This window comes from Centropristis striata, chromosome 23 (assembly GCF_030273125.1).
Source record: "Centropristis striata isolate RG_2023a ecotype Rhode Island chromosome 23, C.striata_1.0, whole genome shotgun sequence".
NCBI classification, from domain to species: domain Eukaryota; kingdom Metazoa; phylum Chordata; class Actinopteri; order Perciformes; family Serranidae; genus Centropristis; species Centropristis striata.
Window position 1 is genome coordinate 2,235,127 of NC_081539.1, and position 22,343 is coordinate 2,257,469.

Below are 22,343 nucleotides of genomic sequence, written 5' to 3' on the forward strand. Positions count from 1 at the left end.
CTGGCGATGCCTTCAGGGCCCACTCTGCACGCTGGGTACCGGCGGTGTGGAGAAACCTGCAGACGAGGAAAGAAGCTGAATTGTGAGTTGTGACTGGTGGAAGGAGAGAGAGAATGTTTCTGCTGTGTTACCTGCTCAGACCGGAGGCTGGACTGAACACACACACACACACACTGCTTTGACTTTGATTGTTGTGTACACAGTGAAGGACAATGTTTGACCTCTTTGTTCACCCAATCACAGGAGTGTTTGACACGAGACAAGAACAAACGCTGCGTTCAGGAGCATTCACAGTCAAGTAATGTTATATAACAGCAGGATGTTTCTAATGATATCACTCTGATTATATATATAATATTTAATCAGAGTGATAATATATATCTATATATTATATATATATATTATATATATATATATATTATATATATATATATATATATATATATATATATATATATATATGAGGAAGTGTGGCTCACCTGAGCTTTGATAATTCCTCTGGGCAGCCGTAGAAAGCAGCAGAGTTCAGGCTTGTGTTTCAATTAAACTTAAACAATACAGCATATAATCATTTCATCATTTTTTTAAGGGTTTAAAACTTAAGCTCAGATTTCCTCTCTGAGTGTCCAGATGTGACTTTGTGTCTCAATCAGAAAGTGTTTGCTTCAAAGTGTTTCCAGCCTGGCAGCAGAAACTGAGCAGCTGCGACGAGTCCCTCTGCTTTTAACTGCTGTTTGGGGACATCTGGTGGTGATGGAGAGAACTGCAGTCTGCTTTCACACCTCAACCACTTTAATGCAGCTTCAGAAACATTTTAGAACCAAATTCAAGCTTTTCCTGCCCAGAAGGGTTGTCTGTCCTGCCAGAGGACAAACATTGTCTTTTGTCTCATCACTCAAAGATAATGTGTGTCAGGGCCTTTGTAGAAAAAAAAAAACAAGACAGAGTTGAGAAAAATATAGCAAAGTGCTTTCATCACTAAATAGAATAAAAACTGCTATAAAATATTGCAAAGGGACAATATATATTTTATATTATATATGTATATATATATTTACAATATTAAAAAATTAATAAACAAAATCAGACATATACATTTATGTTGCATTATATGAATGAATGCCTTCATTTCATTTTTAATGTAAGTGTTTATACAAAAACAAAACAGGAACATAAATAGCAAGGTGCTTTCATTGGACTAATACATAGAAATGTAAATCTTGGAAAATAAATAGAGGAAAAATAATACAAAAATAAAGAAGTTTAATGACAAAGAAAAAAATGCAAAAGAAAATAATAAAATAATTTAAGAAATGAAAATAAAAACAAATAAATAAACAAATAAATAAATAAATAAATAAATGTTGTTGTATCAATGAATGCCTACATTGTTTAATATAATTTCTGGCACATATAATTGTATATTAAATTAATTTGTATGGTCTTTATTGAGTCTGTGCTTATTTATTTAGACTTTTGGCAGCTTGTGTTTGTGTGGAAGCTTCTAGAAGGTTTGATGGATGAGAGCGGAGCGACAACAAACCATCCCGGAGCTGTCTGTTTTTCATTTATAGGAAAGCTCAGAAAACTTTCACTGAGACAAAGTGACCAACTCAGGACGGTTTATAACAAGCTAATGCTAAGCTAACGGGCTGAAATAACGCGAACCGTTAGCCAGCTAGCTTAGCCTCCCGTTAGCTAACATCTTTTATTCTGGGTGAACTCGGCTGTGTTGTTCCACCGGCTGTCTTTGGAGAAGAGAGGTAAAAGCTGTGTGTTTCACATGTTATTACAACTGTCAGAAAAATTACCCCAAACTGAACTTTAGGAGCAGCTGGAAGGTTTTGGTTCATAAGCTATTTTGAAAAGCAGTGTAGGCGGATGTGGTAACCGTTAACGACAGTAAGGGAAAATGTTCCAGAAACGGTAACTCCCGGTGTTTAGGGTGTAATTTAAGCAGTATGGGAGCGAGCTGAAGGATGTTTTTTACTGCAGTCTAAGAGAAAACAAGTTTATTTATTCCATCTATGTGAGTATTTTAAGTTGACTATTAGAAGAAGTTTTATAAAAGTCAGTTAACTTTGGTTGTTAGCAAAGAAATTTAGCTAACGTTTGTGTTAATGGTTAATGGTCACTTTGAAGTTGGTATTTATTTTTTCTTACTTTTAACTTTTGGTGATTTTTCTGTCTGTTGGCTGTAATATTGGCATATTCAAGCCAGTCTGAAAAATAAAATACATAAAAAATTTAGATTTTAACCAGTTTCTAAACAAATCCAGGTTTCTGGAGATGAGACGTCTCTCTTTCTGTAAAGTACAAATATAACTTGTATACACATTATAATACTATCATGTACAAACTAAACAAGGACATTTCTGGCCACCATCCTTTTTTGGATCATGAAAAAGAGTTTTGACTCAGGAAACAGGTTTAAAATCGTTTTCATAATGCAGCAGAGTGAATATTTTTTTAATCATGATGTTTAGAAAGATGTAAGTCCTGTAAGTCTGTAAAAGACAACACAGAACAGAAAAAGTTCTTAAGTCTTAAACTAAATGGATGTAATATAATGGAATTTATACATTAAGATGAGAAAACAAGATTTTCATGGAGAGTCTTTTTAATTTAATCCGTTCATTACCAGAGAAATGCATCATGATCAAAAGATGATCTCTGTGAGCACACACACACACACACACACACACTGATAAACACCACTTGATTTCCAGGAAATGGAGAGGGGAGGAGCAACACTAACTGTCTGATCTCTGAACAGGGAGCGTGTCAGTCAGCTCAGAGTCCATTGCGAGTCAACGCAACAGAACAGGAAGGACGACAAGTTGAAGCTGAGGCGGGTGAGTTTTAATCCAGCACACAAAGTCATGATGGCTGAATAATACACAGTAGAGCTGCTGTTAGAGAACAAGCACAAAGGAGCTCAAAGCTCAAAGGAAGAGGAGGCCTGAGCGGTTTTGTGTGTGTGTGTGTGTGTGAGTGTGTGTGTGTGTGTGTGTGCGCGCGTATGTGTGTGTTTGTGTGTGTGTGTGTGTGTTTGTGTGTGTGTTTGTGTGTGTGTGTGAGTGTGTGTGTGTGTGTGTGTGTGTGTGTGTGTGTTTTACTTCCTCTTCTCTGAGTTTTGGGTGTGACTTGACGTGCACAAACCTGTTCTCCTTTAATGTTCCGAGTTAACAGTCAGTGCTGCTGTTCTCCCTCTCAGACTGACTTCAGATCAGAAGATGAGTGCTCATGTGGAGGAAGAGGAGCACGGAGAAGAGTCTGTCGTATCCGGCTGTCTGTCTCTGAAGAGTGACCTGTCCAAAGGTTTACCTCTGGACTTCAGTAATGAACCTGGACCCTCAGGCACAAAGTAAGAGACTTTTTACTGCATGCAGACCTGATGGAAGGTGATACATTGAGGATGAAATATTTATATCCATGATGCAGACCTCTTACTGCAGAAAATGTTTGAAACTAACATGGATCTTCTGGGTTTGGGTTTTATGGCCTCAAAATTCAGATTGTCTTTCTTGAAGTTGTTGTAAAGATGTGAAACTATTCAAAATCTGCTTCCGTGCTTCAAATACGGTATATAATGAATTTCTTATATTTGTTCTCGAAGTATTTTGTTGGTTTGGTTTTGCTCAGATCAGCTGTTAGGACCACCAGGTGCCATCTTGAATCAGTGCACATCATCGTTGTGAAACATGGTGAAAAAGCTTTCCTATGACAAATTTGTCAGCTCAAAGGTCCACTGTCTAACAATCCAGAGCTTGCAATCAAAAGTTTAACATTTTTAGTAAGTAACTTTGAGCTGAGATCCTATTCACCATTTATTGTTGATGAAGCTCAAGAAAGAACACAAACATTCATGGGCCGTGCTAACAGAGACGGACACAAAACAGAATCTGGAAGTTAGAATAAAATAATCTGTTTGTGGGAAATGCATGCCTCATGTCAATTTGGGAGCAAAACAAACAAACAAAAAAAACCTCAAAGGATCTCCGAGTCCATCTCATAATGTTAACAAAAGCGTGAAATTTTTTTTCTGTCAGCCCCGTGATTATAATCTGCCCCCAAATTTAACAGACCCCTTCCAACACTCTTCAACCAAGTGTCATTTAAAAAAATGAGCCAGAACTGGTTTATAATCCTGCCTATAAAAGACAAACAAGCTAAAAACATTACATCCTTGTTGGAGGTAATAGAGTAACCAGTTCAAGTAATGGAATACAGAAACTGTTTTTGTGGCTAAAATAATTTAACATTTCCCATCTGGAAATGCTGAAGAAAATACTGAAAGACTGCTACATTCCTAATGATGTTAAAAGGAAAACCTACATTTACATATTTACATTTTAAAAGGTCCATTCCTTTAACCCATTAACGCCGGGAAAGCATTACCGCATTTCTACCATTAAAGCCGGGAGCGCTGTTGCGTCACACTACCATTAAGGCCGGGACAGCCGATATGGCATTTTGTAGTATTTGTATTTTTTTCCACCTATTTTCGGTCCCCTGGCCAATGAAATGCATCAGAACATGATCAGAATACATGCGGGAGTGTCGCAATGCAACATCGGACTTTTCCAGAACTTTAAATCATGACGGAAGACGACTATAGCGGAGGAGCTCAACACTAAGTGACGGAAGCCATCTGATTAAAACATCGCCGATGATTCAATTGCTGATCCGGACTTTGAACCCTCGGAACCAATCGACCGGCATTTATGGATGAGGAATATTTTTTTAGACGACATATTTTCACCAAAGAACACACAGATTTGTGGCCATCTGGAGATAATGATATTATTAATAATATATTAATATTCATAATAATAATAGGCTAATTGATTGTGATGATGATATAAGAAATCATGACTGTTTATGTCTTATATTACTTTATGCGTCGTTGAGTAACCTGAAAAGTGCAATATATAAAATGTATTATTATTATTATTTATTATTATTATTATGATAATTTTTTTTTTATTAGAGTAGGCTAATGAGAACTATGTCTTGTTCTTCCAATGGTCATATCATGTTTGCATCTTGCTAATGGGCATGTATTAGTATTATGCATAGGATTTTTTATTCAGACAAATGTAACATTTGCTGAGTTTGTTGATTTTTTTAAAAAATGTATTGAAGGTTTGGACAAATAAACTCAACTTCGTATGAAAGCCACGGGTATAAGCTCTCAAATACTTTTTGAATTTCATTTTTATCTGCTACAGAGGCTGAAAAATCTATTATTTAGTAGGTGTTGAATTTCCAGAAAAACTTCAGGTTTTAGGGGGTCATTTGAAAATTGCCCATAGGTTTTCCAGGCGCTTTAGGCCTTAATGGGTTAACGTATACTGTGAATAGGTGTAAAGTTTTTGTTCTTGGATGTGTTTTGTAAATAGCTTTTAATGGAAAATGTAACAGAAACGGTAAGCTGTAAAGGAGCGAGGTGAATGATGTTTTTTACTTCAGTCAAAGAGGAAACAAGTTTGACTGATGATTAATTGAAACTGAAGTAAGAATAATCAAGAAATCCTTTTAATGATGAAGAAATGTGTTGACAGGAAGAGGAAGAGGAGTGATGAGGAGGAGCAGCCGTCCTGCTGTGCTTCCTGTCAGGACGTCCTGAAGGATCCCGTCTCTACCAGCTGTGGACACTGGTTCTGCAGACGGTGCATCAGCTCATACTGGGACCAGTCTGCTTCACCAGGAGACTCCTCCTGTCCCCAGTGTGGACAAAGTTCCAGAACCAGTAAGACTGTCCCTCTGTCTGCTGATGTCTTCCTGTCTGAAAACAGGACCTATTGTATTGCAGTGACATGTGTCAAACAGCATTAAGATCATTATAAATATCATCACTTATTCATTGAACTTGCTAATCGCTAATGAACTAACTATTAAACAGCTGAGAGCAGTAACATCACTGTTCTATCATAGACAGACATTTAGCACAGACTGTAAACAACATGTTGGTGTCTCCTTCTTCTCTCACACACTTCTTGTCCTGAACATCGACTTGGAGAGGTGACCATTATTTAGCTCGTTAGTTGCAGCACATGAAGGACCTGAAAATTTTTCGTGCTGACACCGTCATGGGCCCGTTGAGATATAGGGTCCTCTCACTTCAACAGCCTCTGCTAACAAAAACATTATTTGCTCTCTACAATTCTACAATGTCATGTAGCAGACACTTTTATCCAAAGCGACGTAAATTTGAGAGTCCATACAACACAAGCAAAGACACATGAGTAAGTGCCATGGTTTGCGTTTGAGTTGATTAGGACATAAGTGCTATCAGATAGTGCATACGGACAGTGCTAATAGTGCTTTTTTAATTAAAAAAAAATATCTGTGTAGATTATGTGTGAAGGTGTTCAGTAAAGAGTTGGGTCTTCAGTCTCTTCTGAAAGATTGATAAGGACTAAGCAGATCTAATGGAGTTTGGAAGTTCGTTCCACCACCGGGGCACTACAGAGTAGAAGAGTCTCGTTTGAGACATAGAGCCCTTCAGTGGTGTGGGGCCAGACGCCTTTCACTGGAAGAGCGTAGTGAGTGGGAGGGTTTGTGGACCTTAATAAAGGAGTTCAAGTAGTCAAGAGCTGTGCCAGTTGCTGTTTTGTAAGTGAGAGGCAGGGTTTTGAATTTGATGCGGGCTGCGACTGGGAGCCAGTGCAGAGAGATGAGTAAGGGAGTGACGTACTCTTTTGGGCTGTTTGGAGACCTTTTCTCAGTTTATAAGCTGCAGCTTTCAGCATGTTTGTTTACTTTGTCTCTTGCTGGTTTCGCATGCATCAGGGGCTGACCTGAGATTATCTGCTCCCTAAAACCAAAGCCATGTCTGCAGCTAAACTGAAGGGATCAACATGTGTGTCTGTGCTCCAACCAAAGAAATCTCTCTGTGTTCAACTCTCACTGCTTTTAAAGCTTCTAGTTAAATATCTGTGGTTTGTGTCCCAGTTTTTACTGAAAGATATCAGCTTTATATTATTATATATTTTCATCTCATCTTTTTCCTTTTTAGTGCCTGGTGGTCTGCAGGAGATTTTAGATGAATATAAGATAAGTCTGAGGAGGAGATGTGAACATGTAACTGAAGGAAGTGATGGAACAGGAAGTGGAACCCTCCTCAACAGGATCTTCACTGAGCTCTACATCACAGAGGGACAGAGTGAAGAGGTTCATATCCAACATGAGGTGAGGCAGCTGGAGACAGCTTCCAAGAAGAAGACCATCCATGACGATCCAATCAGGTGCCAGGACATCTTTAAAGCCTTACCTGACCAACAGGGACACATCAGAGTGGTTCTGACGAACGGCGTCGCTGGCGTTGGAAAAACCTTCTCGGTGCAGAAGTTCAGTCTGGACTGGGCAGAGGGTTTGGAGAACCAAGATGTCAGTGTGGTGATTCCGCTTTCGTTCAGGGAGCTGAACTTGATCAGAGATGAGCAGTACAGTCTTCTGGAGCTGCTCCATGTTTTCCATCCAACATTACAGAATCTCCCAGCAGAGAAGCTCGCCGTCTCTAAACTTCTGTTTATCTTTGACGGCCTGGATGAAAGCAGACTTTCACTGGATTTCAACAACGAGGAGGTTGTGTCTGATGCCACACAGAAGTCATCGATCAACCTGCTGCTGACAAACCTCATCGAGGGGAATCTGCTTCCCTCGGCTCTCGTCTGGATAACTTCCCGACCCGCGGCGGCCAATCAGATCCCTCCTGTGTTTGTTGACAGGGTGACAGAAGTACGAGGCTTCACTGACGCCCAGAAGGAGGAGTACTTCAGGAGGAGGGTCAGTGATGAAGAGCGCTCCAGCACAATCATCTCACACATCCAGACATCCAGGAGCCTCCACATCATGTGTCTGATCCCAGTCTTCTGCTGGATCACTGCTACAGTTCTGGACCACATTTTGACTACAGAGCAGAGAGGAGAGCTGCCCAAGACCCTGACTAACCTGTACTCGCACTTCCTGCTGGTTCAGACCAAGAAGAAGAAGCAGAAGTATGACGAGGGACATGAGACGAGTCCACAGGAGCTGATGGAGGCTGACAGAGAAGTTCTTCTGAAGCTGGGGAGGCTGGCGTTTGAAGAGCTGCAGAAAGGAAACATCATGTTCTACCAAGAAGACCTGGAGCGATGTGGTCTCAATGTCACAGAGGCCTCGGTGTACTCAGGAGTTTGTACAGAGATCTTCAAAAGAGAGAGTGTGATCTTCCAGAAAACAGTCTACTGCTTCGTTCATCTAAGTGTTCAGGAGTTTCTGGCTGCAGTCTACATGTTCCACTGTTACACCACCAGGAACACAGAGGTACTGGAGGCCTTTCTGCCAGAAAAAAACCCTAACCCTAACCCTAAACATCAAAATGAAGTTGATGACAGTGATAACAACGATGATGAATATTTAGATTCTGATAACAGTAGGGACAAAGATCATTATCTTGGGTACGATGAAGATCCTGATGAACCTGACAATGATGATTATGATGATTATGATGATTATGATGACGACAGAAGCGACAAAGATGATTATCTTGGGGACGATGTCGATCCTGATGAGGTTAATGAATCTGACGACGATGATTATGATGACGACAGAAGCGACAAAGATGATTATCTTGGGTACGATGATGATCCTGATGAGGTTAATGAACCTGGCGACGATGATTATGATGATTATGATGATTATGATGACGACAGAAGCGACAAAGATGATTATCTTGGGGACGATGTCGATCCTGATGAGGTTAGTGAACCTGATTCTGATGACAGAAGTAACTCATCCTTGAAAGTCTTTCTAGGTAGAGCTATGAAGAAATCCCTTGAAAGTACAAATGGCCACCTGGACCTGTTTGTCCGCTTCCTTCATGGCCTCTCTCTGGAATCCAACCAGAGACTGTTAGGAGGCCTGCTGGGTCAGACAGACAACAGTCCAGAAGTCATCCAGAGAGCCATCAACAACTTGAAGGAGATGAACACTGATGAGTTCTCTCCTGACAGAAGCATCAACATCTTCCACTGTCTGACGGAGATGAACGACCTCTCAGTACATCAGGAGATCCAACAGTTCCTGAAATCAGAGAAGAGATCAGAGAAGGAACTCTCTGAGATCCACTGCTCAGCTTTGTCCTACATGCTGCAGATGTCAGAGGAGGTTCTTGATGAGTTGGACCTGAAGAAGTACAACACAACAGACCAGGGACGACAGAGACTGATTCCAGCTGTGAGGAACTGCAGAAAGGCTGTGTAAGTGCATGCATTGTTATTGACAAATTAAATCAGTGTAGAATTTGAATTGAATGCCTTAAACGTAACTGTTTTTTAAATTTTCTCCTCCAAATGTTTATAAGTTGTTAAGAATTCCATGTTAAGTAAATATGCACATTCATTCAGTTGTTTGAAAATCTTTCAAGTCAATGAACACACTTAGTCTTCACCGCCTATTATGATTTTACCTTAATGAACCTCTACCCCTCCCCCACTGAAGCAGCAATATTGTATGAGATTCTACAATGTGAAAGTTTTCAAGAGGTACACATTAGGGATGGGAATAATTAACCAATGATCGATTAATGGTCGTTAAGAATTTGGTTGATCACGTAGAATTTTTAAGCGATCTGTGTGTTTTTTAATTTTAACTACGACTGCGTATCAGTACTCACTGAACTAAAACACAAATTCGTCGACTTACGGCCGCAGATCTGTTCAGTTCTGCGGCCGCACGTCAACAATCATAAAAACACACAGAAATACAAGAGTAGTTTGAGCAAAACTTGCTTACTGCATCAAACCTTGCTAGCATGAATTACTAGGTTTAAATTTATCCAAAAGTTATTTAAACACAAAACACATTTATATGCAAAATTACTGTGAAAACTAACCTCATATCTCTTTGGGGGCTAAAACATAAAACATTGAACTCCTTGACGTTATCTTCACAGTATAATCTCACCTGAGTTAGTTTTACGATTGACAGGATCAAGTCTCTTTTCGTCTTTTCAAAATAAAAGTGTCCGTTATCAAAACAGGCTTTTGCATAGTACTGTATGTTTAACGTTTTAATGTTTTAACGTTATAGATAATCGAGGTGGCAGGTTTCTTCCAAACGCCCATCCCTAGTACACACTCACATCCTTAAATCTTTTGCAGGTGTCAATGAGCAAATCTTGAATCTCACAACAAGACTATGATTATTATATAGTGTCTATATTCAATGTAAAAACCTCCTGAGGACATTGCAGACTGTCCACATCTGTTCATTTTAAAGGATTTTACATTTATCTGTCTTCACAGACTTCATAACTGTGGACTTTCAGACACTTATTTTGAAGTAGTGGCCTCAGCTCTGAAGTCTGATCCCTCCCATCTGAAAGAACTGGACTTGAGTTACAACAGTGTGCAGGATTCAGGAGTGAAGCTACTCTTTTCTGGACTGGAGAGTCCAAACTGTAGACTGGAGAGTCTGAGGTCAGTTTACTGTCTGTCTGGTGCTGTTCTGTCTAGCAATCAGCTCTTATATGTTATATAGTTTTATGTTAGCTTTGATGTCCTCATTTTTACCTGTATGCCTATTGCTATCTTTCCTGAAAATTGTGTGCCAGTTCATCTTGTCTTCTCGTCAGTATGCGTCCTAGCCTTTTCCATTTGTGTGATTGGATTTGGATTGTCTATTCAGTTTCTGGATTTTTCCAGCTGTTTTTGTAGTTCTGCCTGAATTCAACCTGTTACTGCCAAAAGCTCCAGGAAAGTATTTTTATACTTTTACCCTGCTGTTTGAGTCTTGCATTTCGGTTCATTCATTGTGTTTGACCAGTCAGCATAACCAGTTTTATATCAACATATATATTCTTTTTCCAGATTGATTTACTGCAGGTTGTCAGAGATCAGCTGTGCTTCTCTGGCCTCAGCTCTGAAGTCCAACCCCTCCCATCTGAGAGAGCTGGACTTCAGCTACAATCACAAGCTGCAGGATTCAGGAGTGAAGCTGCTGCGTGATTTTCTGGAGAGTCCAGAATGCAGACTGAAGACTTTGAGGTCAGTTCACTTGTCTGTTGCTCGTGTAGTGTCTATGTATAAATTATGTATTCATATACAGAGCCTAAGCAATGGAACAAGACATTGGCTACATCCAGGTAATTGGACATTGCGGAGAGAAAATGAGAAGGAACGCAGTGATAAATTGCAAACCCGCCAGCTATTGTTTGGTGACAGTGTAGTTTTTACTTTGCTTTCATCCAACTCCATGAACGACAAATGCTGAAGATAGCAGCGACGTTTAATGGATTGCAAGTAATTAACAATATGGCAATCACAGATGAAACACCATTCCATTTTAATGCAAAAGTTTATTTTTTGTTTTTCTATGTATTTAGAAGAGTTAAACATTTACACTTGCTCACAGGCCAAGTAAACTCCAGTTTTAGTTAAGTGGAATGCCTCATGCAGTTGGGCAAGTGAAAAATAAATGTCATGACTTATGCTTGTGTGTGCCTGAAAATAAACTATACGACATAATGTTCCTCACGTTAAAAATCTCTGGATCACTACATGTGAGAGACTTCATTTTTTTGCTAAAAAGCTTAATGTCATGCTGTTACGAGCACTCTGAAAGCAGTTATTTGTTAGCCGTCCACTAGCCGATCTGGTTGAGTCTTTTTAGCAATCAGAGGCTGTGTTTCCGACTTCATCACTTTTATGTTGTAGCTGGTGAAGGTGGGGCTAATTTTAAGTAATTTAGAAACTGCTGGGTAGCTTTTCTTATAATTAATCATAATTTATTTGTTAATTTATATTTTGCATTAATATTTTGGAAATACTCACATACCTCAAAATTATACTCCAGTCCTTACCTCATGCAACCAAAAAGCTGTGAAAACTAAATACTCACTCAACTTGTTTGAGTATATTTATCTATAAATACATAAATATACCCTTATTTCATTTTTTACTGGATGTTTTCAGATATGAGTTTTCTTCAATTACATGTGAACCCTGTCGGAACATGATTTCTACATTCGGATCTGCATTGGTTTCTTCATCTGATTGTTAAATGAGAGCCAATGTGTCTGTCTTTGATGCTTAACCCCTCAGCATTATTCTGGGCATTCCTTCAGGTCAAGTGCTGTTACTTCTGCTGCCATGAAAGGCATTGATTTACCTAGTTTTAGTCATTTAGTTCCTAGTCATTGCTGTCCAGAAAATAATTTAGTTCCAGATCATTGCTGACCCTTTCCATTTAGTTCCTGGTCATTGTTGTCCTCATTCATTTAGTTCCTGGTCTTTGTTGTCCTTATTCATTTATTTCCTGGTCTTTGTTGTCCTTATTCATTTAGTTCCTGGTCTTTGTTGTCCTTATTCATTTAGTTCCTGGTCATTGTTGTTCTTATTCATTTAATTCCTGGTCATTGTTGTCCTTATTCATTTAGTTCCTGGTCATTGTTGTTCTTATTAATTTAGTTCCTGGTCTTTGTTGTCCTTATTCATTTACTTAGCTGTCAAAATATAGCTCCCATACCATTAATTCATCTCATGCACATGTAAACCATCATCACAGTGATGTCAACGTCATCGTTATCAAAAATCAAAAGGATGATCAATGATTTAATTGAGAATGCTCATCTTTAAAGTCTTTTCAAATGCCTTCACAATTTGCAATTAAATGGAAAAGTTCTTCATACTATTTATTGAGATATGTTCAAAGTGTGTGTATGTAAATCTCCTTATCTCCAAACAGGTTTACCCATTTAAAATTGAGCTAGACATTCAAAACCTGATCAGACCCGATTGGCTTGTATAAATGGATTTTTATTGTATTTTAATTTCAGATTGAGTTGGTGCAGTTTGTCAGAGATCAGCTGTGCTTCTCTGATCTCAGCTCTAAGGTCCAACCCCTCCCATCTGAGAGAGCTGGACCTGAGCGGAAACAAGCTGCAGAATTCAGACATGAAGCTGCTGTGTGGTTTTCTGGAGAGTCCAAACTGCAAGTTGAAGACTCTGAGGTCAGACACAATTTTACTTATGTGCTAGGATGAAAAGGGATTATCCTGATCCACACTGAGGATCTGAATGCTAAACTCTGTTTTCTTTTTCAGTGGTTTAGTCCATTAACTGTGGCAGAGCAGTGTTGAGCTGCACATTTAAAACCTGAAAATCCTGAAATCCTCCACTGGATTTTATTGAAGTAGCAGCACATTGTAATATAAATGAGTGCTCTTTTTTATTTGACAGTTTTTCTAAACTTGTACTTTCTAGACCATTTTTAAATCCATGAACAGATTATTAAACATTGGATTATTTCAAATTTCTAAATGGACATGCTCCCCCCCCCTTTTTCTTTTAGATTGAATGACTGCAGTTTGTCAGAGAACAGCTGTGCTTCTCTGGCCTCAGCTCTAAAGTCCAACCCCTCCCATCTGAGAGAGCTGGACTTGAGAGAAAACAAGCTGGAGGATTCAGGAGTGAAGCTGCTGTGTGATCTGAAGGAGAGTCCAAACTGCAGACTGGAGACCCTGAGGTCAGTTGAAGGTTGGGGTCAGTCCATGCTGGTTTCAGCAGTATTGTACTAACAGAGGAAGGCTAATGCATTACTCCAATGGGGTATACCTGCATTTTCACCTTTCCCTGTGGCATTGCTCAGACCAGCCAGTATAAATTCATGAATATCTTATTTTTGTGGTCTAGACAGCCACACTAGGCAAAAAACATAGACCTTCAGGGAATACCATTCGAGGAGACATCCCACAATAAGTTCAGATACACAAACACAGCTCCTCAAGCACAAGACACAGAAAACAAATCCAAACAAAACAAAACATACACATCTACAGCCATTAGTGCCAACAAGGATGATAACCCTCACAGCTGACAATACAGAGGTCCCTTCACTGGGAATCAAGTCTCAGATTTCTGTGGTGGTGGGAGAGTAGTGTACCACTGCTCAGGGGTAGCCTAGCCAAGCCTAGCACAACAGACGTTTTATTAGACGTATGGAAATGTACATATGGAAATGTACTGTCGAGTGAAAAGGCCAGTTTGTTTTGTTGTCCTGCAGTGTTTTCTGGATCAAGCTATTAGATTCCTCTAATGCAGACACAGAGCATGATTCTCTGCAATCAGTTGTAGTATTTGCACTGAAGTAATGATACAAGCATTTGATCAGTTGGCTTGTGTCTGGACGCTCAAGCTGGCTACTTAAAGAACAAATAATTATCTTAAACTTGATCCAAAACTTGTGGGACTGTGCTTATCTCTACAGGATTGACAACAAGTTGTTCACAGCTGAAAAACACAAAAAGTGTGAGTATTGAAACAATGACCCCATTCATCAAACCATTGTGAGTAAACCCTCTGGAGTCCATCTATTTATTGAAAATACACGTTTTCTTTACAGTAATAACTTTATTTGTATATTATATGTAGACAACCATAGGAGCTTTCACAGTGTGCCATTTATGTTTCTAGACCATTTTTAAAATGTTAATGTTCTTTCTACAATGAAAACTATTACTATTTTTAATTTACATGCAAAAAGACTGTTTTGTAGTTTTATTATTTGTTATTTTTCTGCTGTTTTTGTGTGTATAAACGGTTAAAAAAAATGTTACATTTCCATAGACACCTGTGTCTTTTGTTTGTGTTTTCGGTTCCTGGCAGCTTTTTACTTTGTTAATTAAAATAAAATGAAAAATCTGACTGATAGCCAAGTTTGTGTGGAGAAAAAGGAGCCATGCATGTGATGTAAGGACAGACTGAAAGATACTAAACACATACAGAATGCATATGAAGTTAACAAATTTGAACCAAAATCTCCTGGACTTCAGAGGTTTAAAATCTGAGCAGCAACCTCTGTAGCTGAAAGCTGCAGTTCTTGAACTGGCCACTTGAGGCTGGCTCCAAAAGTGACTCAATCCTCATAGAGTCCCTTATTTTAGAGTGTACAACTTTACAGCATGAATAAACATGTTTACAGTCTGGTACAACAATCAGTTTTGGTCTCTGTAGCCCCCTCCATGACAACTGAGAGTGGCTGCCCTGAGGGACCGGTGGCTGCCTTCAAAGGTGATTCACCAGCGCCGCTGCAGTGCACAGTGCAAAAAGGAAAGGAAATATGTTTGCCTTTTTTTTGTTAACTATGTAAAGTCACAAAGTTCTGTAAAATATCCAAGTAACGTTTACATTTTTACAAGTTTTTATTATTCTTTATTAATATCTCTTTCACTTCTTCACTCCAGCAGATGACACTGATGTCAAACTTGAAAAGCTCCACATGCCCAAAGAAAACAAAAAGGTGAGAATAGAACAGTTGTACATTGTGAAGTCCTCCAGTATAAACCAAAAATGACTTTACTTGGATATTTGTTGAGGTTTCAGCACTGATTTATTACTTTTTTTAATTTATAACAACTGCAAACAAAAGTTACACTTGAAGTGTTGTAAATTAAATTGTTGATGTACAGTTTTTAGCTCTTTCTGACCTGAAACAGCATAATTATCAAAACTTTTTTTCCAAGCAACAACAAAAAAAAACTGTTGTTACAAGAGAAGTTAGTGTGCTCTCTACTGTCCCTCATCACAACTGATGTTTGCAGCACCTGTTTTACTTTAGCCTGACCAACAGGTGACACTGTAGCACACCAAAAAACCCACACCATCTAATAAACACAAGTAAAAAGCTCAGTGTTAGTTGCTCTTTGTTAACCTGACTTGAAATACTGCATCGTTCTGGGACATCTGAAGTTTGCTTGCTGCTCAGTGTCTTGTCACTGTTTTTTAAAAACTATTATCTGAAATGATATGTATTCCAATCCTGCTTGCTGTCTGTAACTGCAGTGGTGATTTTTAAACAAACACGTTAAACATAAAATTAAAGATAGTTACTCCCTCTTTCAATTATTACGTCACTACTCTTAAAACTGTCTCTCCATTGATTTAATTTCCTCTGTGATCCATAAAAGTGCTTGAGTTCATTGATGACAATGTGGATAAAGTATTTCATCACTAAGAAAACTGACATTGTACCTTTTTTAATTCCAGGCTTCATTATCCTTCTTTCCTGAGCAGACAACTGAATCTTCATACAAGTAATCCCGTTAAAAAACACTATTCTATTTCATGGTTCATTAAGTTGTGATAATAAACAAGAGTGTAATTACTGTTGGCAGAGTATGGATAACACCCAGCTGCAGCAAACCGTGTAGAATCAATACCAAAAACAAATCTTGTTTAGGCAAAGCTGATTCAGCATTGTATACGCTAATGGTCTGTGAGACCAATAAATACTTTGCAACATGTGGCCAGAGAATTTTTTACCTAACATCTCCTGCCCTCTGTGCTAGTCTCCTAAAGGGGCGTGGCCATAACTAAAACACAAACAGGAACTGGTCAGTGAAACATTTCGCTTCTTCTCTGGTCGTCTCTGGTATTATCGTGACTTATACCTTCTGCACATAGACAGACTAACAGACCGATAAATGCTTGAATAATTAATTGATCTCTACTGTGTCCTACAGGTTCAGGTGTCCCGGTCCAGGTGTGTTCCAGTGTGCTTTGACTGGACTGGTGTTTGTTTTGACTCAGGAGGCGGAGCTTCAGTACAACACTGTCATATGGGACGAGAGCCTCCTCCAATCAGCTGGCAGGACGGCTGCAGGGCCGCTGTTCAGAATCGAGAGTTCAGATGATGATGCTGTCTGTCAACTCCACCTGCCACACTGTGAAACAGAGGAAGGTAAAGACATCTCTGTCTTCAGTGTTAAAGAATGAAATAATAGTGCAGATCTTTTTTGAAAATTTTAATTCCATGTGTATTACTACTAGTTTAAACTGGCTGCATTTAGTGACATGCAAAAAGGATTACAATGGAGTTCATCCAGACATCCAGACTGATAACGTGGGACAGGAAAATAACAAATAATTCATAAATAGAAGTTAAAGAATAAAGGTGAACCAGCACATCACAGAGGCTCCAGAGTGGTAAAATATAAATAGGATAGGTTAACCCGTTATCAGTAAAAGAAAAGCTGAACAGTTGTTTTCTTTCTCAGCGTTGCGTGTTGACGGCCTGTTGTCTGTCGTCCACATCACTGATGATGGAATGAGCTTCTTGGAGCCGCTGGAGGTCTCAGACACTCATGTGATTGTGAAGGTTCCTCACCTCTCTGCCTTTGGTCTGGTCTGGGATTTAGTTAGAAGGTTCCTGAACATCTCAGTGCCAATAGATGGTCAAGTTCTGCTGTTCCTCCGGCCTCTGAACACAGAGTATCGAGTACTCGATGTGTTACTGCTGCCTGACAACGTCCTTATAGATGAGGTAAAGCTCTCCGTCACATGTGTCTACCATCAACTGCTGCAGCAGCTGTTTTAAATAAGGACAGCCTCCAAAAGGCAAACATATAAATTATCTGTATTAGTTACTTTCCATCAGTTTCTACCTGATAACAGAAACACATTTGTACACACTCCTCTACAACTGCATAATTTCATCTGCTTAAAATACAGTAAGTTCACTATCAGAGGCATAAACTAAAGAAAAGATATTTCCTGAAGGTTAAAAAGAAACAGCGAGGTTCTGAGCATGTCAGACTCTCTTCCGACTGTCTTCTCAGCTTTGATCAAAGTTACAGTGTCCACTGTGAACCTGAGGGCCTCGAGATACAGCCTGAGGTGAGTCAGGTCACATTAACTTGTTTAATGTTTAAGAACTGAATTATGTTGGCTGCATGTTGGAAACTGTCAAGAAAGTGTGAGATAAACATTTTTAACAGGCCTGAAAGTGACACTTCACTACTGGTTTTCAGAGTGCAAGATTTCGCTTGAAGTATGGACCAAATTACCATCCAACATTTGAAGTTTTCCTGGCTACAATCCCAGAAACATTGACTTTGACTCTCCAGGACCAAGAGAGGAGAGAAGTCTGGAAACGTAATGTTCGTCTGACAGGTACAGAGGACAGGGCTGATTTACAGAGCAGACAAAAACTTTAATTTCAGACAAATATTTTTAAGTCTGTTTTAACGTAATCATTGTTTATTAAACAAACATCTGTTATCCGTTATCTTCCAGGTCCAACAAGCAATATCGGAGCACAGGACATCGTCCCACCTGAGGACATCGTCCCACAAGAGGACATCGTCCCACCAGAGGGGGGGCTGTTGCTAGTTCGGACACAGTTTGTTAACAGAGTGTCCAATTCTGTTCTGGACCAGCTCCTGGATAAACTCCTTGAGAGTCAGGTTATAAATGATGGTGAAATGCAGTCATTCAGAGCGAAAGGCCAAGCAGACAAAGCACGAGACGTGATCGACTTGGTGCAAAGAAAAGGAACTGCAGCCAGCTCAGTCCTGATTGATGCTCTCCGTGAGTTGGATCCACACCTTTCCAGAGTGCTGAAATTAAACTGAAGCAAAAGCAAGAAAATGTGGAGGGAAGTCTGGTGTAGGAAACAATGGATTAGGACTCGACTTGTGGGGCTCCTGCAATAATTTAGAAAAGAACCCAACTCCAGGATCACTTTTTTTCTTGTGCAACTTTAAACTAATACTTGAACTTGGACTTCTTGCTGATAGTGGACCAAGACCAGGCGATGAAATCCCATCTGAATGGAGCATCCTAACAAACATTGTAGGTAAAAAGGAAGACTTTCTTTCCACCTGCATCAACAACATTATCACACTCCAGCCTCAAGTGGAAAGCCTGTCAGCGGACCTGGTAAGAGTAGGTAAATAATACAATATGCACCAGTATGATGCTCATCGGTGTACTCAGGGACTCAGGCACCTCCTCCGCTGTTTCCACTCTGCTCAAGTTGGTTTGAGCCCCTTTGGGACCGCACTGGTTGCATGGCCAGTACATTTAATACAACTTTGATCATGTCAGAGAACTGAGAAAATAAAATAAAGCTGTAATGTAATGCTACCTTTCAATTAAAGATATGGAGTCAGTGTAAGTACCAGGAGGGAGGGGTCAGGGTTGTTTAATATTCTACTCTCCATAAATGGTTTGTGTTTTCTTCTTGTTGTTTTTCCCCCTTTTCATGTTTTCTCACCTTCAGGGGTAGTCAGGTTCCTTTTCTACACATTGCTACTTAATGAATTGCCAAGACTAATTCAGAAGCCCCAAATATTGGCTCTTGAAACACATGTTGTTTCACATATTGACTGTATGGGGAGACCTTTTAATAGATTGTTAGTATTTGCTAATTTGAAACAAATGAAAACTGTCTTGAATCCAGACTAAAATGTCCCCTGGTTTCACATTCCAACTCTTAATCTAGATTGGTTGGCATTTCTCATGTTTATATCCCCAATTTTTATGACCCACGATTTGAATGAAATAACTTCCTGATGTTTGGAGGGGACATTAACTGTGTAATTGATCCCAGTCTAGACCGCTCCAATGCCTGAACCATAACAACATCAGTAATGTTGAGATACATCTCTGACCTGAATTCTTCTACACCAGCCCTTATATTGTTCCTTCAGAGATATGGCATATTTTTAAAATAAAATATTTCGAAAAATTAATACAATCCTATGCTTCTTCAATACCATGTGAAAAATATGTCTGATAACTATTGGGTTTCCACTATAACCGATACAACTCAAAACAGCTTTACAATCTTCCCCTTCACAGGAGAAAAAACACAATTCCTGATATTCAGATCTCGTTTTAATTGTCGTGTGATGTAAATCTCCACTAAGGACAGAGGGTGTCGTACCATGTACAGTCTGTGAAGCCCTTCGAGGCAAATCTGTGATTTGTGATTTTGGGCTATATAAATAAAATTGATTTGATTTGAATCCAGCTCCTCTGAATATAAATGTCCTGCATGTTAGTGTTAATGAAGCCTGTTTTTCTAATGACTCACCTTGATTTCCAGAGTTTTATTTCTGTCTGAGGAAGTGTGGCTCTTTTCACCGTGCTGCTGGACTCACCTGAGCTTTGATAATTCCTCTGTGCAGCCGTAGAAAGCAGCAGAGTTCAGGCTTGTGTTTCAGTTAAACTTAAACAATACAGAATATAAACATTTCATCAGTTTTTAGGATTTAAAACTAAAGCTCAGATTTCCTCTCTGAGTGTCCAGATTTGACTTCGTGTCACAATCAGAAAGTATTTGCTTCAAAGTGTTTCCAGCCTTAAAGTCAAGCAGCAGGTTTTTTTCTCTGAGTTTAAGGATTTTAATAACCCCATTTACCATTATAGGAATGTGTGTCAGGGCCTTTGTAGAAAAACAAAACAATACAGAGTTGAGAAAAAATATAGCAAAGTGCTTTCATCAGACAATGAAAATGATACATAAAAATATACGTTTGGATAAATAAATAGAATAAAAACTAATATAAAATAATGCAAAATGACAATATATATATATATATTATATACATATATGGAAAATAAATAGAGACAAAATAATACAAAAATAAAGAAGTTTAATGACAAAGAAAAAAATGCAAAAGAAAATAATAAAAATAATTTAAGAAATGAAAATAAATATAAATAAATAAATCTTGTATCAATGAATGCCTACATTGTTTAATATAATTTCTGACACATATAATTGTATATTAAATTAATGTGTAAGCTTTTTTTTTAGTCTGTGTTTATTTATTTAGACTTTTGGCAGCTTGTGTTTGTGTGGAAGCTTCTCGAAGGTTCGATGGATGAGAGCGGAGCGACAACAAACCATCCCGGAGCTGTCTGTTTTTATTGTTTCATTTATAGGTAAGCTCCGAAAACTTTCACTGGGACAAAGTGACCAACTCAGGACGGTTTATAACGAGCTAATGCTAAGCTAACGGGCTGAAATACCGGGAACCGCTAGCTAGCTAGCTTAGCCTCCCGTTAGCTAACGTCTTTTATTCTGGGTGAACTCGGCTGTGTTGTTCCACCGACTGTCTTTGGAGAAGAGAGGTAAAAGCTGTGTGTTTCACATGTTATTACAACTGTCAGATAAATTACCCCAAACTGAACTTTAGGAGGAGCTGGAAAGTTTTAGTTCATAAGCTTTTATTTTGTATGTCCGTTCAAGTTTATTTTGAAAACCAATGTAGGCGGATGTGGTATGTTCCAGAAACGGTAACTCCCGGTGTTTAGGGTGTAATTTAAGCAGTATGGGAGCGAGCTGAAGGATGTTTTTTACTGCAGTTGAAGAGCAAACAAGTTTATTTATTCCATCTATGTGAATATTTTAAGTTAACTATTAGAAGAAGTTTTATAAAAGTTAGTTAACTTTGGTTGTTAGCAAAGACATGTAGCTAACGTTCGTGTTAAGGTTAACGGTTAATGGGTTGATTGTTAGACAGGCTGTTTTTAGATAGAGAGGTAAAAGCTGTGTGTTTTCAGGTACGTTTACTAAACAAGAGTATTAAGTTAAGTTAGCTGCTAACCATATTTGTCAGCTAGCTACAGTCACTTCTTTTTTTAGTTTGCCGTTTTAGCTGCCATCTAACACACTAAACATGTTTAGCTCTTAACTAAATCTGCTCATTCACTGACACAAGTAGGTTTAGTAACATTAGTTAACTATCTTAAGTAATGGGTTTACTCAGCTGGTAACTATTTCTACTAAGGTAACTTGATTTAGATAGCTTTCTAAGCAGTAAACTAACTACATGCAACAGGCAAAATTATTTTTCATCTAGATATTCAGAGTAGTCTTCAAGGATTCTGGAAATACAGAAATGTCTTCTTTTTTTAGTTGAAAATGAAATAAAAACGTTTATCTGTTTATTTATTTTGAGTTATTGTTTATACACAAGTATAATTATGTATGATAAAATAACACAGCTATATCTATGACTAAAACTCCTTTTATTTCAGCTGTTTAAGCAGAAAGAGATGCTCATCATGTTAAAAAGTGAATCTGTGTGAGCACCACACACACCCACAAACCTCAGGTAAACTCTGATTTCCTGTAAATGGAGAGGGGAGGAGCAGCACTGAACAGGTGATCCAGGTGCATGAAAACAGGGAGGGAACCAACGCACAAAGAGTTCAGTCAGCTCAGACTTCACTCTGAGTCGACACAGCAGGACGAAGAAAACTGAAGTGGCTGAGGCGGGGTGAGTGTTTATCTGACATTTAAAATATTTTACTGTCAAAGTCTCTGTTGAGTTTAATCTAACAGGTATTTCCTCTTCAGCCCAAAGAGAGAAACCTGACTGCTTGATTCATCTGTAGACACACAGACGTGACTGTCTGAATAATACACGCAATAATAAACCTGCAGCAACCCAAGAACACAAGTACAGATTTAAAGAAAACTGACTTAATTGTACTGTGTGTGTGTGTACTGTGCATTGTTGTACATCCTGCTCAGTGAGGAAAGTTTTGTAAAGCAGGAAC

The 22,343-nt window shown here is 38.8% G+C and overlaps 2 protein-coding genes across 2 annotated transcripts; both read left to right on the forward strand.

The window, feature by feature from the left end:
• The first annotated feature begins 2,366 nt into the window (after positions 1-2,366).
• Positions 2,367-9,252, forward strand: LOC131961788 (NLR family CARD domain-containing protein 3-like). Its single transcript, XM_059326679.1, has 6 exons — positions 2,367-2,428; positions 2,777-2,855; positions 3,218-3,367; positions 5,568-5,755; positions 7,025-8,330; positions 8,754-9,252. The coding sequence occupies exons 3-6, from the start codon at positions 3,237-3,239 to the stop codon at positions 9,250-9,252; spliced, it is 2,124 nt and encodes a 707-aa protein (XP_059182662.1). The 5' UTR covers positions 2,367-2,428; positions 2,777-2,855; positions 3,218-3,236.
• A 4,976-nt stretch (positions 9,253-14,228) lies between these two features.
• LOC131961789 (caspase recruitment domain-containing protein 8-like) lies at positions 14,229-19,933 on the forward strand. The gene is made up of 9 exons (XM_059326680.1): positions 14,229-14,297; positions 15,003-15,096; positions 15,234-15,288; positions 16,035-16,081; positions 16,511-16,728; positions 17,045-17,310; positions 17,547-17,663; positions 17,798-17,939; positions 18,063-19,933. The coding sequence occupies exons 2-9, from the start codon at positions 15,011-15,013 to the stop codon at positions 18,398-18,400; spliced, it is 1,269 nt and encodes a 422-aa protein (XP_059182663.1). The 5' UTR covers positions 14,229-14,297; positions 15,003-15,010; the 3' UTR covers positions 18,401-19,933.
• Positions 19,934-22,343: the final 2,410 nt, after the last annotated feature.